At 43.4% G+C, this 25,036-nt stretch overlaps 1 protein-coding gene across 1 annotated transcript in view; it reads right to left on the reverse strand.

Annotated features, from left to right (window-relative positions):
* The window catches only part of shkbp1 (SH3KBP1 binding protein 1), a 41,410-nt gene extending 34,506 nt beyond the window's left edge, over window positions 1-6,904 (reverse strand). Inside the window, exons 1-3 of the mRNA XM_084335019.1 lie at window positions 6,724-6,904; window positions 3,134-3,187; window positions 2,634-2,679 (exon numbers count right to left, since the gene is read on the reverse strand). Of these exons, the coding sequence (XP_084191145.1) occupies window positions 2,634-2,679; window positions 3,134-3,187; window positions 6,724-6,782 (159 nt within the window). The 5' untranslated portion in view covers window positions 6,783-6,904. The remainder of the gene's footprint in view (window positions 1-2,633; window positions 2,680-3,133; window positions 3,188-6,723) is intronic.
* Between the last annotated feature and the right edge of the window lie 18,132 nt (window positions 6,905-25,036).

A 25,036-nucleotide genomic window follows, 5' to 3' on the forward strand; every position in this document is an offset into this window, starting at 1 on the left:
TTTGTATTACTCATCTGTTCATTACTCATTCTGTTCGTTTTTAAATGATGAGCAAACAGCATTTCACATCTTTCATCCTAAGTCAGACAGTGGAGCAAGAAATCTCCAGTTTCAAAGCATTATTGAGCAAAGGCTGACATATTTAACAAACTATGACCACTTAATAATCGTTTCATGCAGGCTAAAACACTGAGAAGAACACATTTTATATAAATGTATGACGTTGCTACAGTCTCCAAAGTACTACGTGCCTCCACATTGTCACTTTTGGAACATATTGGACGCACCTCGCAAACTCACTCAAATCTTGACGAGACAAACACCTTGTGTCTTGTCCTTGGTCAGGAATGAAGTTGAAGAGAATGAAAATAAGATACAAATTTCATCCACAACCCATGTGTTTTAATAATAAATATAATTATTATTTAAATATAAATAATAATCAACATCATTGTGTATGGACCTCTCCATCACAGTCGAGAATGCAGCTGTGACCGACCACGCCCCCGACCGCCAAGAACCTTGGTGTTGTCCTCGACGACCAGTTGAACTTCTCTGCTAACATTGCAGCGACAACCAGAACCTGCAGATTCCTCCTGAGCAACGTCAGAAGGATCTGCATATTCCTGACAAAAGAAGCCACCCAACTCCTCGTCCAATCAACAGTCATCTCCCACCTCGACTACTGCAACGCACTGCTTGCAAGTTGCTGGCCTCCCGGCCACTGCCACCAAGCCTCTTCAACTCATTCAGAACGCAGCGGCCCGCCTGATCTCAAACCTACCGAAGTTGGCCCATGTCACCCCACTTCTTAGGGACCAGCACTGGCTTCCCATTGCCGCACGATTACGCTTCAAGGCCCTCGACCTGGCATACCGTGCGGCAAAGGGAACCGCTCCCGCCTACCTCCGGTCAATGGTCTCTAACTACACACCCTCAAGACCCCTACGCTCTGCATCTTCTGGCCGCCTCAGATCTACTCCTATCCAAGCTCTGGGAGGGTCATCAAAGAGAAGTCGCCTATTCTCAGTCCTTGCCCCACAATGATGGAACAAACTGCCCTCCAGTTAGGACAGCCGAAACTCGTCCAATCTTTCACCGTCGACTAAAGACGCACTTCTTCAACCATTATCTGAAATAATTTTTTTTTTAAGTCTAACCCTAACTAACCTTACTGTCATACACTTGTCCTAATAAACTAACCTACACTGTAGCACTCAACACTTTGATGAACATTGTTACTCAGCTGATAGAGTTGTGCCCTTCCTGATGGCTTGTCGTACAGAACTTGTAAGTCGCTTTGGATAAAAGCGTCAGCTAAATGACTAAATGTAAATGGAACATGGTTAGTTTATATTAATCAATATGCCGTTTGCTCTGTGTGTGAAAACTGCAAACAATGATCTGCTTGTGTTTGGACATGAGGGTGGGTTGTAATTACCAGAGTTGTTCCGATACCGATACCAGTATCGGAAATGCCTCCGATACTGCCTAAAATGCTGGTATCGGTATCGGCGAGTACCCTCTAATTCTTTGCTCCGATACCATATGACGTAATTTATCAACAACACGTGCGGTATCCTCCTGCTGAGACTGAGTGTTATAAAACAAACGTGTTTTTAATCGACCGTGAATTAAAGTGTCAATGCTGTTTGTCATTTTAACAGCAGATACTTTCTTAAATTCCATCGTCCCGACAGAGTGGTGTGACAGGGAGCTTGCTGGTGTTATTTAGCATTAGCTGAAGAGCTAGTTTTAGCTTAACGTTACCTTGGCTAAAATTGGGACTATTCATAATCCAGCAATAATGGCTGCAGACCTGCAAGGAAAGTACAGCAAGTTGGCAAAGGAGTATTCCAAGGTAAATCACTTTTTCACCAGTAACGTTACATTCTTTCCATCTACCGGTAGCTTACGCTAGCTAACCTAGCTCACGTTAACGTGGCTAACCTGTGTCGTCACTGATCGACAATTAATGACATAATGCGGACAGCCATACCGGTGACAATGTTTAGCTTTTAGTGCCAAATGATAAGAGTCTGAGGCGGAGTCTCAAAAGAGAATGTTGAATATTTATTGTCCATTAAAAATCACAACATACACATTACTACTAGCCAGATCCTCTGCTAGGAGCTAATAACCTCTGCTAGCAGCCTGGATAGGAAGTGCAACAACGTAGAACGTCCGTGCGGAACCAATGTACCAACAACCATTCCGTGGGTGAACTCATTGAGCATAGTTGTCAATTAATGATACTAATACTAATCTATACAATCATCTGTTGTTGAATAAATACCATTACTTTCTAGTTATTACTTAAAAACAGTATAATATAAAACAGTATCTGTAGCTGTAAAAAAATAAAAGTTTTATAATTTCTATGATATAAATTTCTTTTTTATGTATGCACTGGTATCGGATCAGTATCGGTATCGGAATCGGATTGGGAAGGAAAAAATGGTATCGGAACATCTCTAGTAATTACGCAGACTTAAGACTAGGGTGCATGGAATAATTGTAATATTTGCGTTCAGACATACAGCCCCTCCAATTCATGTGCAGTTAAGGAGTCTAGTGCATGTCTGAAAGGGGCTTCACTCACTCACTCACTCTCACACACACAGTCTACGTACAGCTCCAGTTTCATCCTTCAGGGTTGAGATCCTTCCACTCAGCAAGCTGGAGGGGAACAAAACACAGTCACACAGGGACATTAATAAGACGATAGACACACAGTCACACAGAGACATTAATAAGACCAGAGAAACAGTCACACAGACATTAATAAAAACATAGAACAACAACAACAGTCACACAAAGACATTAATACGACCATAGAACAGTCACACAAATACATTAATACGACCATAGAACAGCAGCAGTCACAGACATTAATAAGACCATATAACAACAGAAGTCACACAGGGACATTAATAAGACCATAGAACAGAACAGTCAAACAGAGACTAATTTTATGACCACAGAAAGGCAGAACAAACTAACATCAAAGCGGACAAAAGAGTATCCTCCATTAGCAATAAATGGGTGAGAGAGAGAGAGAGAGAGAGAGAGAGAGAGAGAAAGAGAGAGAGAGAGAGAGAGAGAGAGAGAGAGAGCTCTCAGTCCCACCAACCTTGAGAAGAAGGAGTCAGGAACCCAGGTCAGCGTCTGTCTGGAGGTGCTGAACCTATAGAACACATTCACACAGAAAACAATAATAATCTGAACCTATAGAACACATCCACGCCATAACCAATAGTAATCTGAATCTATAGAGCACATCCACATTGTAAACAATAATATGAACCTATAGAACACATCCACAGTGTAAACAATAATATGAACCTATAGAACACATCCACAGTGTAAACAATAATATGAACCTATAGAACACATCCACACTGTAAACAATAATATGAACCTATAGAACACATCCACGCCATAACCAATAGTAATCTGAATCTATAGAGCACATCCACATTGTAAACAATAATATGAACCTATAGAACACATCCACAGTGTAGACAATAATAATATGAACCTATAGAACACATCCACAGTGTAAACAATAATATGAACCTATAGAACACATCCACAGTGTAAACAATAATATGAACCTATAGAACACATCCACAGTGTAAACAATAATATGAACCTATAGAACACATCCAGTGTAAACAATATGAACCTATAGAACACATCCAGTGTAGACAATAATATGAACCTATAGAACACATCCACAGTGTAGACAATAATATGAACCTATAGAACACATCCACAGTGTAGACAATAATAATCTGAACCTATAGAACACATCCACAGTGTAAACAATTATATGAACCTATAGAACACATCCACAGTGTAGACAATAATAATATGAACCTATAGAACACATCCAGTGTAAACAATAATAATCTGAACCTATACATAGAACAAATCCACACTGTAAACAATAATAATATGAACCTATAGAACACATCCACAGTGTAAACAATTATATGAACCTATAGAACACATCCACACACTATATAACCACAATAATATGAACCTAACAAATGATCAGTTATCAAGGCTGTTCTGTGATAACCTCAACCCAAGCACATCAACGCTACATCTCCATTAGCCCCTTCCGTGACTGCGATGTGCAAGCCAGGGGCTTTTGGATTCAAAAGCCCCTGGCTTGCACATCGCAGTCACGGAAGGGGCTACATCTCCCTACAAGCCAGAATTCAGAAACCACTGCAATGATGTTAGAAGTTACAATGTTAGTTTCAGACAGTGGCCAACCTTAGCTAAAATTAGCATTAGTCGAGGAGCAAGCAGTTTGGCCATGGCATTAGAAGATGGGAAAACGGGGCTACTTTTGAAAAATAAACGTTTCAACTCAGCTAGTCTACACCTCTACGATGAGACGTAGAGGTGGATGTAGCCAATTACTTAAACACTTTCTTCACAAACATAGCCACAACACTGGTAAACAAACTACCCTCCCACTCAGGGCAGTATGGGGTAGAACACATAGTAGCATACTACAAGAACCTAGGCGTCCACAAAGACGATTTCAAACTGGAAATGGTAACTACAGATGAGGTACTCAATAAACTGAGCGCCCTCCAACCGAACAAGGCCACTGGCCATGACAACATCCCCTCCAAATTCCTCAGAGACTCAGCAGCCGCCATCACCCCAGTCATCACACACATAATAAACCTCTCCATAAAACAGGGACACGTCCCCAAGGACTTCAAAATAGCGAGAGTAACACCCCTGCACAAAAAGGGCAGCAAATTAGACCCAGGCAACTACCGCCCTGTTTCTATCCTTACATCCATCTCGAAAGTCATGGAAAAAATAGTATACGAACAGGTCGAAAAGTACCTTACGGATAAAAATCTAATCTACGAATTCCAATCTGGCTTCAGAACATCCCACTCCACTGACACATGCCTTCTCTATTTGAACGACCACATCAAGCAAGAGGTGGACGCGGGCAAATACTGCGGCATGGTCATGCTAGACCTACAAAAGGCCTTCGACACTGTCAATCACACCATTCTGATTGACAAGCTAAAAGCAATTGGTTTTGATAGTTTATCAGTGAGCTGGATACAATCCTACCTGGAGGGGAGAGAACAGATGGTGGAGGTAAACGGTACCCTATCCCCCCCCCTCACAGTGAACTGTGGTGTTCCACAAGGAAGCATACTAGGACCACTACTGTTCCTAATTTATGCAAATGACATGTCGTCAGCTTGTGACTGCAACTTGTTCCTGTTTGCGGACGACTCAGCCCTGCTGGTCTCTGACAAGAACAAATTACAGGTTGAAAAAACCCTCAGCTCGGAACTAGGCAAAATCTGCATATGGCTCGCCGACAACAAACTATCATTACACATGGGCAAAACAGAGTCCATTCTCTTCGGTTCAAATAACAAACTCAGCAAAACAGACGGCTTCTCAGTTACAGTGGGTGACAATATTGTCACAAGGAAAGATGAAATTACCTACCTGGGTTCCATCCTAGAGGCTAATCTTTCCTGTGACAAAATGGCATCCAATGTAATAAAAAAAGTCAATCAACGAACTCGATTCTTGTACCGGATCTCCTCCCTGGTAAACAAGAATACCCTGAAGACTCTGGCAGGAGCACTCATTCAAGGGTACTACGACTATGCTTGCACCTCATGGTACCAAAGCACCTCAAAGGCACTAAAAACCAAATTACAAACATCTCAAAACAAACTAGTCAGACTACTGCTTGACCTGACTCCTAGAACCCACCTCACCCCTGCACACTTTGCCAACCTAGGATGGCTTAGAGTAGACGACAGAGTACAGCAACTTGCAATGGGCCTGGTCTACAAGATACACTACACGACCAAGGTACCCATGTACATGTCAAAATACTTCCCAAAGGTCAGTGAATACCACGATCACAACACCAGAGGGAGCTCCACAAATCATGTAAAACCCAGATTCGGCACAAACAAGGGACTAAACACGTTTCGCAATTATGCCACAACAATGTGGAACGCCCTACCCAAAGCTGTAAAGGAATGTAAATCACTACCCACCTTCAAAAACACTCTCAAAGAACACCTACGGGAGACTGCAATTCAAAACTGGCCCCTACAAATGTCCTAACCCAGTTGTACAATAAAGACCAAGCATGGCTTTGTCAGTATTCCAATGTACAGCCCCACCCAACCCAACACCTACCCAACCTCCTCCAATGTACAGTTTCCATGTCAAATGTATGTCAGTATTCCAATGTACAGTGTCCCCCCCCCCCCCCCCCCCCCACCTCCAATGTACAGCCCCACCCCACCTACCCAACCTCCCCCAATGCACAGTTTCTATGTCAAATGTATATACTCTTCTTCTGGATTTTTTTAGTATCACAAACAGTACTGTATTTGAAAATCTGGTATGTCATAAATGTATAGATGTAGCAGTACTGTCTATCTGTATGTCATGTGTGTCATATGATGAATTGAAAATGGGGGACCCTGATGGAAACAAGACGAAAGTCTTTCTCAGGTCTGCATCCTCTTAACAATTGTATGTATTGAGCTGTACTGTACTGTACCCATTCTGCAATCTGTTAATAAACTTTTCAATCAATCAATCAATCAGACCCCTTGTCTGAAGCAAGTGAGATGTGCTGCTAACTATCCTAGCCCATGGTAGCTAGTGTTAGCTAGTCGAGCTATGGGGTTTCACCTCTTTCCTCCCACGTTCAGGTGGATGATGTCGCCGCTCCTGGTCGAGGAGGACATCATTTCGAAATGTTGCCTCGCTAGTTATCAGCGACACCAAACCGCAGCGGAAATGTTAATCCATAGTGATAAAAGATATTTGAAGACGCTCTTTGCTCTCTGCATTTACTACCAGCGAATTTACTTCCTTCCCGGCTGCGTGTTGCTTTCGGCTACAGAGCGCTCAAGCTCCGCCCACCGGTGGTTCCGGAACGCGTGTATGCTTTTACCAACGCAGTTGTGTTTCCGGGTTCCCGTTTTGCGCTGTGATTGGCCACTGACGCACACGCGTACGCCCCCATCGCTATCGCCTTTGGGGCGTGAGATATGAAGACAGATTTAACTGGGTATATATAGGAAGTCTGCGACAACAACCCAATAATAAACACTCGAAACAGCTATTACCAGACAATTACAACAGCAGTAGTGCCTGCTTCAAATGTCACGTATTATAGGCTATAAGCTCGTGTAGATCTATTCGGAATAATAAACATATACATTATACATATACTAAACACGTTTCGCAATTATGCCACATCAATGTGGAACGCCCTACCCAAAGCTGTAAAGGAATGTGAATCACTACCCACTTTCAAAAACACTCTCAAAAAACACCTACGGGAGACTGCAATTCGAAACTGGCCCCTGTAAATGTCCTAACACAACCCCCTCCAATGTACAGTAAATTACCAAGTATGGTCTTGTCAATATTCCAATGTACAGTTTTGTTTGTATAGTTGTACAGTGTCCCCCACCCACCCCTCCTACCCAACCCCCCCCCCCCCCCACTCCTACCCAACCCCCCCCCCCCCCCCCCCCACCCCCCCCCCCACCAACCACCTCCAATGTACAGTCCCCCCCCCCACCAGGGACGTGCACAGGACTTTAGAGGGGCAGGTGCTCAAAGGCTGAAAAGGGCACTACACTTGTGTGTATATATTAACCGAGCGTGCGATTTTTAAGGGCCCTTTTCAGGCGGGGGCCCCCTTTTTATGCTTTTTTGGGGGGTTTTGGTGATCAAATATTGAATATTGAACTATAATAATCAGTGCAGGAGCTCACTTATCCTTGAAAGACACTTTTATCACTGACTTAAAAGGCCCATACATCTCCATAAATGTTCAGGGGGGAGGGAATAAGTGCTTACCCTACAGACCCCAAGAAGTGCTGTATATTCTGTATCGTTTAATATAAATGCATTTTTTATTCCAATCCCGATTTGTATTTGAGATTCCCAAATCCCATCGGACTTGACTTCTTCGTGTCCCTCAATGAGTGTAATACCAGCATTCAACTGTATGCGCCACAGCGGTTTCTATCATCATCACCACCATCATCACCACCCACGCTATGCATAAAATATATAGGTCCGCGGAGAGGCACGGTGAGGAGGCCGTGCAAACTGCAATGGAATATGGGGCATCTCTCTCTCTTTACCTAATATTTTGATTCTATCCTGACATTTTTCAGTTGGAAGGGCAGTCTATATGCGTAAAAAAAAGAAAAAGAAAAAAAAATTATTTAAAAAGGGCACTTTTTTGACGAGGCTCAAAAAGGCAGGTGCTCAAGCACCCCTTGGCCTCTATGTGTGCACGTGCCTGCCCCCCACCTACCCAATCCAATGTACCCAACCCAAAGCATACTACAAGAACCTAGGCGTCCACAAAGACGACTTCAAACTGGAAATGGTAACTACAGATGAGGTACTCAAAAAACTGAGCGCCCTCCAACCAAACAAGGCCACTGGCCATGACAACATCCCCTCCAAATTCCTCAGAGACTCAGCAGCAGCCATCACCCCAGTCATCACACACATAATAAACCTCTCCATAAAACAGGGACACGTCCCCAAGGACTTCAAAATTGTGAGAGTAACACCCCTGCACAAAAAGGGCAGCAAATTAGACCCGGGCAACTACCGCCCTGTTTCTATCCTTACATCCATCTCGAAAGTCATGGAAAAAATAGTATACGAACAGATCGATCATCCTTCCGGCTCTCGACATGAACGGTCGCAGAATATCCAGCTCTTGCTGTTCCCATGGAAACCAACAACAAAAATCAGCAAAAAGAAGATATACAGGAATATTTATGCATTTCTTGCTCGCCATACTTTGGATTACAGACGTGTGCCTGAATTCAGCACAGAATCGTCAGGAAACGGCGGTGGAAGGCAACAAACGCGCAAATCTACAGTCCCATTGTGACTTTTACCTGTTAAATGGCTCGGAGAGTAAACATCCGGCTATTGGAGCGGCAACTATTCACAGACTGTTGACGGCGAATCCCGAAAGAAAGAGACTACCCCCGACAGGCAAGTTTGGTAGAAAATCGATGTTTTTATTGTATTTGCTCCTGTCTGGAGACATTCATCAGAACCCAGGACCTGTTTTAACGCGCCAACAGGCGAAGAATCAACGGCTCATCCTCACACCGTCAATAGCATGCATCTCCACACCGTCGCCGGCCCAGGACACAATGGCCAGCGGATGCACCAACCGACCAGCAGGCGGCGACATCCCCTCACCGAAGCCCAAGCAGAGGAGCCGAGATGCAAGAGGGAGAGAGCTTGCAATCAGGGGACTCATATCAGCGCGGGACGGGAGCACCAGGGACCCGCCGTTTGACTCGGCTAGCCCCGCCAGGACAGCTAGACTAACCGATCCACCCCCCCTCCCCCACAACGGAGGGCCTCCAGACACATCTGAGGACAGCAACCAGCCCCCCCCCCCCCACGTCGCGGGCTTTCACACCGACCAAATACACCAGCAGAGGACAAAGGATCATCCCCACCCCCCCTCCTAACATCAATGAACACAGGACCCCATCCCCCCCTCCCCACCTACCGCCACAAGATCAACCACACACCACAGTGGAAAAACAATTTGAACTAGACGACATTAATGAAATAACAAACTCAAATGGACTTCACATATTTCACTTAAACATAAACAGCTTGAAACCGAAATTGGCTGAAATCAGACATTTGTTTCTAAACGGTAAGGCAAATATATTATGTTTCACAGAAACAAAACTTGACTCATCTGTTCAGGATCCAGAGATAGAAATCGAGGACTATTCAATCATCAGGAGGGATAGGAACCAGTATGGAGGTGGTGTCTGTGTGTATATACACAAAGATACCAAATTCAGCAACCGTACTGACCTTAACCATGACGAGATTGAAACTGTATGGATTGAAATCTTATTTGAAAGGGCAAAATCAGTACTAATAGGCACAATCTATAGACCACCAGAACAGACTGGTTTTTATGATACTCTGGATGTGTGCTTAGCTGGAGCTGAGGATGCGGAAAAAATTCTTATTGGGGATTGGAACACGGATATGCAACAAAAAAATGCACCCGTCTTCAAATCCTTCAATAGGTTTTGTGATCTGCACGGCCTCAGCCAACTAATCACCCAACCCACAAGGATATGTGAATCAACTCAGACTACCATTGACCTCATACTGACCTCTGACAAGTCCAAGATCTCCAGTAAAGGGGTTATAGCATGCGGGTTAAGTGATCATTACATGATATTCTGTACCCGCAAAAAGCTAAAACTAAAGGCTGGCTGTCACAAAACAGTCACATCTAGAGACCTCAAAACCTACTCTAGCGAGGCCTTTAACCTTGAACTGGAGAGTCTGGACTGGTCAGATGAACTCAATGGTACACTGGTTGAAGAAACTTGGCTTGGCTTCAAAACCAAATTTTCATCAATACTAAACAAAATGGCCCCCCTAAGAACCACCAGGGTAAAAAATCGCGCTGAGCCATGGATGCACACTGAAATACTGACCGCTATGAAAGCCAGAGACAAAAAATGCTCTGAGTTTCGTAAAAGTCAGTCAAAGCTTACCAAAAGCACGAGCAGTGAACTCCAAGACCACGTGACTGAACTCAAACTAGAAAGAAACAGACTAAGAAATGACGTAAACTCCATGATCAAAACTGCAAAAAAAAATTTCATCAATGACAAAACCGAGGAAAACAAAAATAAACCACGTGAACTTTGGAAATTACTCAACAATCAACTAGGCTGCAGTAAAAAACTCAAAACCAGGTTCTCAAACATAAACATAAAGACGGACAACACGCTCATCACAGACAAGCTGGATGTAGCCAATTACTTAAACACTTTCTTCACAAACATAGCCACAACACTGGTAAACAAACTACCCTCCCACTCAGGGCAGTATGGGGTAGAACACATAGTAGCATACTACATGAACCTAGGCGTCCACAAAGACGACTTCAAACTGGAAATAGTAACTACAGATGAGGTACTCAAAAAACTGAGCGCCCTCCAACCAAACAAGGCCACTGGCCATGACAACATCCCCTCCAAATTCCTCAGAGACTCAGCAGCAGCCATCACCCCAGTCATCACACACATAATAAACCTCTCCATAAAACAGGGACACGTCCCCAAGGACTTCAAAATTGCGAGAGTAACACCCCTGCACAAAAAGGGCAGCAAATTAGACCCGGGTAACTACCGCCCTGTTTCTATCCTTACATCCATCTCGAAAGTCATGGAAAAAATAGTATACGAACAGATCGAAAAATACCTCGCGGAAAAAAATCTAATCTACGAATTCCAATCTGGCTTCAGAACATCCCACTCCACTGACACATGCCTTCTCTACTTGAACGACCACATCAAACAAGAGGTGGACGCGGGCAAATACTGCGGCATGGTCATGCTGGACCTACAAAAGGCCTTCGACACTGTCAATCACACCATTCTGATTGACAAGCTAAAAGCAATTGGTTTTGATAGTTTATCAGTGAGCTGGATACAATCCTACCTGGAGGGGAGGGAACAGATGGTGGAAGTAAACGGTACCCTATCCCCCCCCCTCACAGTGAGCTGTGGTGTTCCACAAGGAAGCATACTAGGACCGCTACTATTCCTAATTTATGCAAATGACATGTCGTCAGCTTGTGACTGCAACTTGTTCCTGTTTGCGGACGACTCAGCCCTGCTGGTCTCTGACAAGAACAAGTTACAGGTTGAAAAAGCCCTCAGCTCGGAACTAGGCAAAATCTGCATATGGCTCGCCGACAACAAACTATCATTACACATGGGCAAAACAGAGTCCATTCTCTTCGGTTCAAATAACAAACTCAGCAAGACTGACGACTTCTCGGTTACAGTGGGTGACAATATTGTCACAAGGAAAGATGAAATTACCTACCTGGGTTCCATCCTAGAGGCTAATCTTTCCTGTGACAAAATGGCATCCAATGTAATAAAAAAAGTCAACCAACGAACGCGATTCTTGTACCGGATCTCCTCTCTGGTAAACAAGAATACCCTGAAGACTCTAGCAGGAGCACTCATTCAAGGGTACTACGACTATGCTTGCACCTCATGGTACCAAAGCACCTCAAAGGCACTAAAAAACAAATTACAAACATCTCAAAACAAGCTAGTCAGACTACTACTTGACCTGACTCCTAGAACCCACCTCACCCCTGCCCACTTTGACAACCTAGGATGGCTTAGAGTAGACGACAGAGTACAGCAACTTGCAATGGGCCTGGTCTACAAGATACACTACGCGACCAAGGTACCCATGTACATGTCAAAATACTTCCCAAAGGTCAGTGAATACCACGATCACAACACCAGAGGGAGCTCCACAAATCATGTAAAACCCAGATTCGGCTCAAACAAGGGACTAAACACGTTTCGCAATTATGCCACATCAATGTGGAACGCCCTGCCTAAAGCTGTAAAGGAATGTGAATCACTACCCACCTTCAAAAACACTCTCAAAAAACACCTACGTGAGACTGCAATTCGAAACTGGCCCCTACAAATGTCCTAACCTAGTTGTACAGTAAATGACCAAGTAAGGCTTTGTCAACATTCCAATGTACAGTGTAAAATGTGTGTGTGTCCCCTACCCAACCCCCCCCCCCCCCCCCCCCCCCACCTCCAATGTACAGCCCTCACCCAACCCCACCCCACCAACCTCCTCCAATGTACAGTTTCTACGCCAAATGTATATACACTCCTTTTCTGGACACTTTTGTATCACAAACAGTACTGTATTTGCAAATCTGATATGTCATAAATGTATAGATGTAGCAGTACTGTCTATCTGTATGTCATGTATGTCATATATGTTATGATGAATTGAAAATGGGGGACCCTGGTGGAAACAAGACGAAAGTCTTTCTCTGGTCTGCATCCCCTTAACAATTGTATGTATTGAGATGTACTGTACTGTACCCATTCTGCAATCTGTTAATAAACTTTTCAATCAATCAATCAATCAATCGAAAAGTACCTCGCGGAAAAATCAGTGAGCTGGATACAATCCTACCTGGAGGGGAGGGAACAGATGGTGGAGGTAAACGGTACCCTATCCCCCCCCCTCACATTGAGCTGTGGTGTTCCACAAGGAAGCATACTAGGACCGCTACTATTCCTAATTTATGCAAATGACATGTCGTCAGCTTGTGACTGCAACTTGTTCCTGTTTGCGGACGACTCAGCCCTGCTGGTCTCTGACAATAACAAGTTACAGGTTGAAAAAGCCCTCAGCTCGGAACTAGGCAAAATCTGCATATGGCTCGCCGACAACAAACTATCATTACACATGGGCAAAACAGAGTCCATTCTCTTCGGTTCAAATAACAAACTCAGCAAGACCGATGGCTTCTCGGTTACAGTGGGTGACAATATTATCACAAGGAAAGATGAAATTACCTACCTGGGTTCCATCCTAGAGGCTAATCTTTCCTTTGACAAAATGGCATCCAATGTAATAAAAAAAGTCAACCAACGAACGCGATTCTTGTACCGGATCTCCTCTCTGGTAAACAAGAATACCCTGAAGACTCTAGCAGGAGCACTCATTCAAGGGTACTACGACTATGCTTGCACCTCATGGTACCAAAGCACCTCAAAGGCACTAAAAAACAAATTACAAACATCTCAAAACAAGCTAGTCAGACTACTGCTTGACCTGACTCCTAGAACCCACCTCACCCCTGCCCACTTTGACAACCTAGGATGGCTTAGAGTAGACGACAGAGTACAGCAACTTGCAATGGGCCTGGTCTACAAGATACACTACGCGACCAAGGTACCCATGTACATGTCAAAATACTTCCCAAAGGTCAGTGAATACCACGATCACAACACCAGAGGGAGCTCCACAAATCATGTAAAACCCAGATTCGGCTCAAACAAGGGACTAAACACGTTTCGCAATTATGCCACATCAATGTGGAACGCCCTACCCAAAGCTGTAAAGGAATGTGAATCACTACCCACTTTCAAAAACACTCTCAAAAAACACCTACGGGAGACTGCAATTCGAAACTGGCCCCTGTAAATGTCCTAACACAACCCCCTCCAATGTACAGTAAATTACCAAGTATGGTCTTGTCAATATTCCAATGTACAGTTTTGTTTGTATAGTTGTACAGTGTCCCCCACCCACCCCTCCTACCCAACCCCCCCCCCCCCCCCACTCCTACCCAACCCCCCCCGCCACCCCCCACCCACCAACCACCTCCAATGTACAGTCCCCCCCCACCTACCCAATCCAATGTACCCAACCCAAAGCATACTACAAGAACCTAGGCGTCCACAAAGACGACTTCAAACTGGAAATGGTAACTACAGATGAGGTACTCAAAAAACTGAGCGCCCTCCAACCAAACAAGGCCACTGGCCATGACAACATCCCCTCCAAATTCCTCAGAGACTCAGCAGCAGCCATCACCCCAGTCATCACACACATAATAAACCTCTCCATAAAACAGGGACACGTCCCCAAGGACTTCAAAATTGTGAGAGTAACACCCCTGCACAAAAAGGGCAGCAAATTAGACCCGGGCAACTACCGCCCTGTTTCTATCCTTACATCCATCTCGAAAGTCATGGAAAAAATAGTATACGAACAGATCGAAAAGTACCTCGCGGAAAAATCAGTGAGCTGGATACAATCCTACCTGGAGGGGAGGGAACAGATGGTGGAGGTAAACGGTACCCTATCCCCCCCCCTCACATTGAGCTGTGGTGTTCCACAAGGAAGCATACTAGGACCGCTACTATTCCTAATTTATGCAAATGACATGTCGTCAGCTTGTGACTGCAACTTGTTCCTGTTTGCGGACGACTCAGCCCTGCTGGTCTCTGACAATAACAAGTTACAGGTTGAAAAAGCCCTCAGCTCGGAACTAGGCAAAATCTGCATATGGCTCGCCGACAACAAACTATCATTACACATGGGCAAAACAGAGTCCATTCTCTTCGGTTCAAATAACAAACTCAGCAAGACCGACGGCTTCTCGGTTACAGTGGGTGACAATATTATCACAAGGAAAGATGAAATTACCTACCTGGGTTCCATCCTAGAGGCTAATCTTTCCTTTGACAAAATGGCATCCAATGTAATAAAAAAAGTCAACCAACGAACGCGATTCTTGTACCGGATCTCCTCTCTGGTAAACAAGAATACCCTGAAGACTCTAGCAGGAGCACTCATTCAAGGGTACTACGACTATGCTTGCACCTCATGGTACCAAAGCACCTCAAAGGCACTAAAAAACAAATTACAAACATCTCAAAACAAGCTAGTCAGACTACTGCTTGACCTGACTCCTAGAACCCACCTCACCCCTGCCCACTTTGACAACCTAGGATGGCTTAGAGTAGACGACAGAGTACAGCAACTTGCAATGGGCCTGGTCTACAAGATACACTACGCGACCAAGGTACCCATGTACTCAAAATACTTCCCAAAGGTCAGTGAATACCACGATCACAACACCAGAGGGAGCTCCACAAATCATGTAAAACCCAGATTCGGCTCAAACAAGGGACTAAACACATTTCGCAATTATGCCACATCAATGTGGAACGCCCTACCTAAAGCTGTAAAGGAATGTGAATCACTACCCACTTTCAAAAACACTCTCAAAAAACACCTATGTGAGACTGCAATTCGAAACTGGCCCCTACAAATGTCCTAACCTAGTTGTACAGTAAATGACCAAGTAAGGCTTTGTCAGTATTCCAATGTACAGTGTAAAATGTGTGTGTGTCCCCTACCCAACCCCCCCCCCCCCCCCACCTCCAATGTACAGCCCTCACCCACCCACCCAACCTCCTCCAATGTACAGTTTCTACGCCAAATGTACACTCTTTTTCTGGACACTTTTGTATCACAAACAGTACTGTATTTGCAAATCTGATATGTCATAAATGTATGTAGCAGTACTGTCTATCTGTATGTCATGTATGTCATATATGTTATGATGAATTGAAAGTGGGGGACCCTGATGCAAAAAATATTTAAATAGATATCACTATGAAACTTTCCCAGTTTTTTATGTACATATAAACTAAGAAAAAATATATTGCAAGTTTTCTGAAATTTATGTTTATATATGCAAATGAGGCACTTCCCCATTAAATATGTGCACATTTATGGATGCAATAAGGCAAAATGAAGTAAAATAAACAACTAAATGTGTGTTATTGACGTTTTATTGTCATTAGTTTCATAGAAGACATGTTTAGGAAGCAAAATATAACAAAATCTCAAAATCAACAAAAAAAGTATATTTGCCTATTCACCTGCAGTGTCTCGCCTTAAGCTTGGCGACTCTTTCGAAGTCGCTCTCTTTCGAAGTTGGTTAAGGTTAGGGTTAAGGTTAGGGTTAGGGTTAGGGTTAGTTGGTTAAGGTTGATTGATTGATTGAAAACTTTATTAACAGATTGCAGAATGGGTACAGTACAGTACAGCTCAATACATACAATTGTTAAGGGGATGCAGACCAGAGAAAGACTTTCGTCTTGTTTACATCAGGGTCCCCCATTTTCAATTCATCATAACATATATGACACACACGACATACAGATAGACAGTACTGCTACATCTATACATTTATGACATACCAGATTTGCAAATACAGTACTGTTTGTGATACAAAAAGGGTAGGTGGGCTGGGGTTGGGTCGGTGGGGGAACTGTACATTGGATGTGGGGGGGGGGGGGGGGGGGGGTTGGGTAGGGGTGGGTGGGGGACACTGTACAATACTGACAAAGCCATACTTGGTAATTTACTGTACAACTGGGTTAGGACATTTGTAGGGGCCAGTTTCGAATAGCAGTCTCCTGTAGGTGTTCTTTGAGAGTGTTTTTGAAAGTGGGTAGTGATTCACATTCCTTTACAGCTTTAGGCAGGGCGTTCCACATTGATGTGGCATAATTGCGAAACGTGTTTAGTCCCTTGTTTGAGCCGAATCTGGGTTTAACATGCAGTGGCGTGGCGTGGGTAAAATAACAGGGGAAGCCAAAAAAAAATTATAATTTTTTTTTTTTTTTTTTTTTTGTATTTTTTTTGTTTTTTTTTTTAAACAAACATATAAACAAACATGACAACACACGATAAGATATACAAGCATTAATTGTCAGGGCACATCCAATGAGATCACATTTTAGTTAGTTGTCCTATATAAGATATACCCCTAATACCTGTTATCTAAAAAAAACCTACACACATATGCTCAGCTCGAACCCCCCCCTCCCGGACCCCACCTTGAGAAGTACCTCCACTATCCCTCGCACCTAACCAGACACTATCATTATAAGCTAGCTTTTATTCTCTCCACCACTTCTAACCACATTGACATTTTGGATTCATTGAGACCCAGAATTCTTGCTGTAGATATTTCATGGTAAATTACATCGAGATATGTAAGAAACCAAACTTTACGGCACATTTTTTCCGGTTGAAACCAGCGTGATGCGATCAGCTTTTTGGCTACTGTGATACCCGATAAAACCAATCTCTTTAGCTGTGGATTCACTGCAAACTCAAAAACATCATTCAATAATAATACCGAGGGGTGTACAGGTATATTCCAAGATACGAGTTTTGATATTTGTTGGGTCACATCTTTCCAGAATGCCTTAACTGGTGAGCAGTCCCAATACATGTGCATAAATGTCCCTTCGTCCCCATTTGCACATTGGGTGCATTTGGAATCTTGTTTAAGCCCCATTCGGCACAGTCTTATAGGAGTCAAGTATGTCCTGTGAATATAGTTAAGATTGATTTGTTGATGATCCGGGTTCCTTGATGTAAGTCGGACATTTGCCCAGGCTCCTTGCCAATCAAAGTCATTTTCCAGGTCTGGTATATCCCTCCTCCAGACAGAGTCAAGTTGGAGGGTTTCATACGAGGACGTTAGTAATTGATGATACAATTCTGAAACAAAACCTCTCGATGTCTCTCTTGCGTAGAAGAATTTGTGGTATCTGTGGTGTTCAATTGGTCTGTCTAATGGAACACCGTGAGACTTCAAACATAGCTCTAACTGTTTGTGAAAAAGCCATGTGGACTTGGTGAGATTAAATTTTTTGCGTATTTCTTTATCACTACAAAAACCCTGTTTGTTAAAAACATCCCCTAATGAGTGTATGCCTTGCTCTTCCCATATAGGGAATCTTATAGGTCGTTTTCCAATTAAGAGTGCATTGTTATTGAATAAGGGAGTATGATTGTGCCATTTTTGTGGGTTAGGATTATTTTTTTTTGATTCACGCCATATCCGGATTGCATGAGTAATTATGGGGCCAAATTTTCGTTCACAGTGCTTGATTGGTAGTTTAGTGTATGCTATGTCCTTCAGTCTATGTGGGGCTACTATGTTTTCTTCTATTTTTCTCCAGGATGCTAATGCTTGGGAGTCAAACCATGTTGTCAATGGACTTAATGTGTACGCCTTAAAATATAGGAAAAAATCTGGAAATGCCATGCCACCATCTGCTTTATTTCTCTGTGCGGTGGATCTTTTTATACGTGGTGGTTTGTTATTCCAAATAAATTTGTATGTGGAGGAGTGTAATCTTTTCCAGTAACCCTCTGGAGGGGGTAACGGTAGCATTGAACTGAAGAAGTTGATTTTAGGTAGTACATCCATCTTAACTATTGATATCCGTGCTTGTACTGTGTTTTTAAGTTTTGCCCATCTATCAAGGTCGTCTTTGATTTTGTTTTGGATTTTTGTGTAGTTGTGCTTCACCGTTTGTCTTATGGTAGGGAATATTTCCACTCCCAAGCATCTGAAATGTTTTACCATCGGTATCTGTCCTGGGAGGGTTGTATCTTTTTTTGCAGGGGTGTTAAGTGGAAGGAAAGCCGACTTCGGCCAATTTATCTTAAATCCCGATAAATCACCAAAGTCCTCAATCAACTTGAGCAGATGAGGCAATGTGGTGTTGGGGTTTTGCATGATGTAAATGGACCCCCTGCCGTAAAGTTTGGTTTCTTACATATCTCGATGTAATTTACCATGAAATATCTACAGCAAGAATTCTGGGTCTCAATGAATCCAAATGTAAATGTCTTGTCCAGGTGTGATGCTGCTGTGTGCAGCACATGGGCTATGGCGTCCTCCGTGGACCTGTTGGGGCGGTATGCAAATTGCAGGGGGTCCAGGTTGATGGGGAGGGAGGAACAGATGTAGCCTTTCACTAGCTTCTCAAAGCACTTCATGGCTATGGAGGTGAGAGCTACAGGGCGGTAGTCGTTGAGGCAAGCGGGCGTAGATTTTTCAATCCAACAATAAATAATATAGAGAAGAAGACAGTATATGGCATATTAATACAGTATATTCCACTATACAGTAGCTATATCTGCGGCGATCGGTTTAGTTCTTATTTAGTTTGCAGTGTGTGAGTCAGGACTATAAATGCAAAACGTAATTATTAATGATATAAATATTGTTGTATTAATTATCATTATAATTATTTAATTCCACGGATGTCTGTAGTATCGGCAATGTTCCCAGAGAAAGCTGTTGAAACCACGGGTGCACACCGGTCTGTCTGATTTACAACTGCTTTTTCGAGAACGTAAATCCTACAAAGAATTTACAATACGAAGCTGTTCGAGAATGCCGAATAAGTACGTAAATCGAGTTACGAAGGAATTCCTTGGTAAGTTTTACATATGTCTGTTCGAGAATGAGAACCAATGGTTGCTATGTGCAAGTGCAACAGTGGTTGCAATGTGCAAGTGCAACAGTGGTTGCAATAATAATAATATGAGAAATATATCAACAAAATTGCAATCATTTGATGTCTTATTACCAGTGATGCTACAGATTACTTGTAAAAGTAATCTGATTACTCCTTTAAAAAGTTATCTAGTTACTTTACTGATTACTCGATTATCAAAGTAACTTAGTTACTTTGAAAGTAACTAGGTTACTAAGTCGTCGCCGTCCCCCCTGCTGCTGCCACAACATAAGAATGACAACAGTTTATTTTTTAAAATAATGCTTTATTGAAAGTGCATAATGTCATAAATCATGATTGGCTGCTCAGACAGGTCATCATGAGACGTCATCAGGCCAGGCCATATAAGGTCGCAGCTGTTCACTGCTCAGGCACTCCATCCATTCTGAGACAACGGACTCAGTGCGTACTCCGCAAGTCGCGCGTAACAGGAATCTCTCTCTCTCACACTCAAGTAGCCAAATTACACTATAAAACGAACTGGATAGTTGATTTAACTTCATGCTGAAGCTATTCTAAAATCAGCTATAAGCGTAAACATGTGTGTGTGGCTGTGTGCGTGTGTGTGTGCGTGCGCGAGTGCACATCCCATCTCCGGTCTGGGTACTGGCATCACTGCTTATTACTGGATCTTGTAAACAAGTCATAGTGCTGAAACAGTAATACCATGCATTTCCAGTGTTTTACCTACCCACTGCACAGAAATGGAAGAATTTTCTTTCAAAAGTAGTTAGCAATGGTTACAGGCAGCCATACTGGAAGAGAGAACTACATAAACATTCAGAGGGAGAGAGAGAGGACACATGCACAAAAAGTTTATATGAAGGTGTGATTTGTAGGTTTGAAGATGTGATTCGACAGAAATATGTTAATTTTGTGTGGTCTGAAAGTGGCATTATATTTCCCTGTGTGGATAATAACATCTGGACCTCTCTGACAGGTACTGGTGAAGCAGACCAGAAACCAGAGTCCAGAGACCGGAGACCAGTCCAGCAGGCAGAGAGGTGAGACCAGGTCATTCAGGTCTATCATCTCAGATGTACAACTGTCAGAACTGAACAGCGACGATGTAACAATGGCTACTGGCCATTGAAAGCTATGGGGGGAGTTCTAGAATGCCAATATAGAATTCTGGGAGAACATTCAAACAAACGCAGGCCTGAACGGGTTAAAGCTGCACAACGTAATTTTGGGAGGGAAATCTTAACCTCGGAAAAGTAAAACACAAATTCAATAAATTCTAGAAATATGATTGTTATTAATTTTTTTTCATTACATGCTTCTAAATATGTATAGCCTAGCTGTTATGAGCCATGCATTTGAAGATATGTTTTAATGTGGGGGTGCTATCATGGTCCCTCCTCTCAGGGGCGGACCTAGCACATTTGGCGCCCTAGGCGAGATTCACCACTGCGCCGCTTTTGCCTCTTCATAGTTCTCTAACGTTAGTCTTTCTTTCCTCAACGCTCAATTCTATAAACACTTGACCGATACCCATCAATGCACAGCGCTCTAGCATGTTCTGACTGTGAACACCTAAAGCTGAGGCTCAGACCGACCGACCGTTTTAGATTTTTGGCTCATTTTCCCTTATGTTAGAATTTTTTGTAATTTTTTTTGTAAAAATGTAAAAATAATGGTTGCAGATATAGAGGGGGGGTGCCAAAACTGCACAGAGAAAAAAAAAATTAAAAAAAATTAAAAAATTTTTTTAATTTTTTTTTTTTTTTTTTGCGCCCCCCTCTGGGTGGCGCTCTAGGCGACCGCCTATATCGCCTGTAGGAAGGTCCGCCCCTGCCTCCTCTTTAAGATCGGAACACAGACTGTGAGGGGATTCTGACTAAACTTAAATCACAAACACATGTCACCAATTGCATTGACATAAATACCGGCGAGAGACGCTTCACCTGCCCCACGTGCGGCAATAGCCTTAGGACTGCCGCTCACCTGTTCTCTCACAAGAAAGTGCATTCGGACGAGCGGCCTTTCACATGCACCGAATGCGGCAAGACGTTCAAGTTCAAGTGTGCGTTGGTGCAACACAGGATCGTCCACACAGGAGAGAAGCCGTTTGTCTGTCACCTGTGCAGAATCAGTTTCGGACTCAAGACCAACCTGGAGAGGCACCTCTGGCTTCACACGGGAGAAACACCATTTGGCTGCAAGGTTTGCGAGGAAAAGTTCTCGAGCAACTCATCGCTCAAGTCTCACATGCTGGTTCACGGCGCAACCAAGCCATTCATGTGCGACCTGTGTGGGAAGACCTTCTTCTACAACTCTGTCCTGCTAAAGCACCAGCAGATGGTGCACAACGGCAGAGAGTTGGGAGCCGGATGGCAGAGGAAAGGCGCCATATCGGCAAAAAGCTACAACAAACCCTATTCTTTGAAAACACTTTCTCGTGAACACCAAGGTTTTAGCTGCACCCTGTGCAGCAAGTCGTTCCACCGCAAGTGTACGTTTGTCTACCACCTGCGACATCATTCTGGAGAGAAGCCCCATAGTTGTAACATGTGCGGGAAGAGGTTCATCTTGCTGTGTCATCTGAAGAGCCACGAGACTATGCACACAGGAGAAAAAACGTACAAATGTGATCAGTGTGGAAGGGCCTTCCGGAGCCGCAATAACTTCTACCGACACGCACGACTCCACAAGGGTGAGAAGCCTTACGAGTGCCAGGTCTGTAGTAGGCGGTTTAGCCAGTCCAACCAGCTCAAATCCCACATGCGGATCCACACTGGAGTCAAACTATACTCCTGTGACAGGTGCAAAAAGGGCTTTTCTGACTCCAGGCAACTCAAGAAACACAACTGTGCCGAGAGTTACCAGAAGTCATTTGGCTCGACTATGAAGGACAAGAAACAAAAGAGTGTTTTCTCCCAGGTGGTCATATAGAATGAGACTACAAGGATGTGGACATGGCTCTGACATTCTCTTGGACCACTGAGAGGCAACACTGCTTCTGACAGGAGATGATCTGCGGCACGGTGGTGTAGTGGTTAACACTGTCGCCTCACAGCAAGAAGGTCCAGGGTTCGATTCCCGCTTGGGGACCAGGTTTCCATGATGCCAGTTACCCAGGTGGGGTATCTCCCAGGCCTTTCTGTGTGGGGTTTGCATGTTCTCCCCGTGCTCGCAAGGGTTTCCCCCCCGATAAGATAAACCCAATGGAAAAACATGCACAACAACAAGATCGCTAAACGCTGTGGCGTCCTTGACGAAGACGGACAGGAGCACTTGGATTGGTCCCCTGGCGCGGCTCACGTTGACGCCTGTCTGCTCCCGGCTGCCCTTGGGGGGGAAGGACGACGGGATGGGTTAATCGCAGATACGAATTGCATGCATGCATCGCATGTGTGCCAATTGATGACCTCGGAGCAGGTCCTAAATTATTATTATTATTATCTTTGCAAATAAAGACGTTCCTTCCTTTACTTTCCATTTTGACTCGTCCTGCAGCAGCTCATCAGGGGTGATGGTTACTCTGCGACATCTGTTACTGTAGAGGCCATTCTGTGTGGATTTAAGCTATTATAGGTTGATAATATTACTAAGTACTAGTAGATATTACTAGGGATGTGCACAAGTTTACACTGTTTATTTCTCTCATATTTTTATATTCAGATGACATTTTATTGCCTATATTTATGTCTTTCTAGGGCTGACCTTCGAAGCTTTTTTTGGCAATCGAAGCTTCGGGGCCGAGTTTCGATTGTAATTCGAAGCTTCGATTTTTTTTTTTTTTTTTTTTATCTTATGTTGTGGGACTTGTACAGCACTTTCATAAACTTTATTGTTTTTAAATGTGCTCTATAAATAAAGTGGGTTGGATTAATTAATTAAGTAGCCCCTTTCGTGACTGAGCCAACAAGGTTTCACTCGGCTGTGTGATTTAATTCAAGGTGGATCGCTGTTGTCGTTTGAACAACTTCAGATTTCATGGGAACTACCAATCCCCCAAATCAAGAATGTTTAAGATGAATGAAGTAAGATTTTGATTATTTGAAATATGGCCTGTGTAGACTAAACTATGCACAGAATTATGTCAGTCTACAAGGTCCGGATTCTACATGGTCCGGCAATGTAGACCTTGTAGACTCCACTACAGACCAATTATCAGTGAATGTTCATGCATTTTTAAGAAGGGCAACTTCCACAAAAAAACAAAGAACTCACCAAAACATCTCAGTAGCACCTTATCTAAATTTTATTTCCTATTTTGTTTATTCATCCCAGTATCTTTCTTTCTTATGTGTGTAATTCTACAAGGCATGTAGGTGTATATGTATTTGAGGATGATATCCTTCAAACAGGCAATAGTGATGATATAATTTGGGCAGTGCTGAGCTGGGTTACTTTCCTCCAGTGTATTTGTCCCCCGGCCCCACCCAATGGCCCCATGCGCGCGCGCGCACACACACACACACACACACACACACACACACACACACACACACACACACACACACACACACACACACACACACACACACACACACACACACACACACACACACACACACACACACACACACACACACACACACACACACACACACACACATTTACATTTTTACATTTAGTCATTTAGCTGACGCTTTTATCCAAAGCGACTTACAAGTTCTGTACGACAAGACAGCAAGAAGGGTACAACTCTATCAGCTGAGTAACAATGTTTATCAAAGTGTTGCGTGTTACAGTGTAGGTTAGTTTATTAGGAAAAGTGCATGACAGTAAGGTTAGTCACGGTTAGATTTTTTTTCTTTTTTTTTAATCATTTCAGATAATGGTTGAAGAAGTGAGTCTTTAGTCGACGGTGAAAGATTGGACGGGATTCGGCTGTCCTAACTGGGATGGGTAGTTCTCACACACACACACACGCACACACACACACACACACACACACCCACACACACACACAAATCGAAGTAAAAAAAAAATTGAAGAAAAAGATTTTTGAAAAAAGAATTTTTTTTTTTTACTTCGATTTTTTTTTAATGTTCGAAGCTTGTGCCATCGAACGAAGCTTCGAAGCTTCGAAGTATTTAAGACAGCCCTATGTCTTTCTTCTATTGCCCTGCCCATACCTGTACCTCCTCTCTATGCTGCTATAACACCCGCATTTCTCCAAGGGGATCAATAAAGGAATATCTTATCATATCTTAAGTTCACTTTTTCATATTAGTCGATGGGTGGTCTAAACAAATAACCAA

Source organism: Notolepis coatsorum (genome assembly GCF_963971535.1).
Source record: "Notolepis coatsorum genome assembly, chromosome: 1".
Classification (NCBI taxonomy): Eukaryota; Metazoa; Chordata; class Actinopteri; order Aulopiformes; family Paralepididae; genus Notolepis; species Notolepis coatsorum.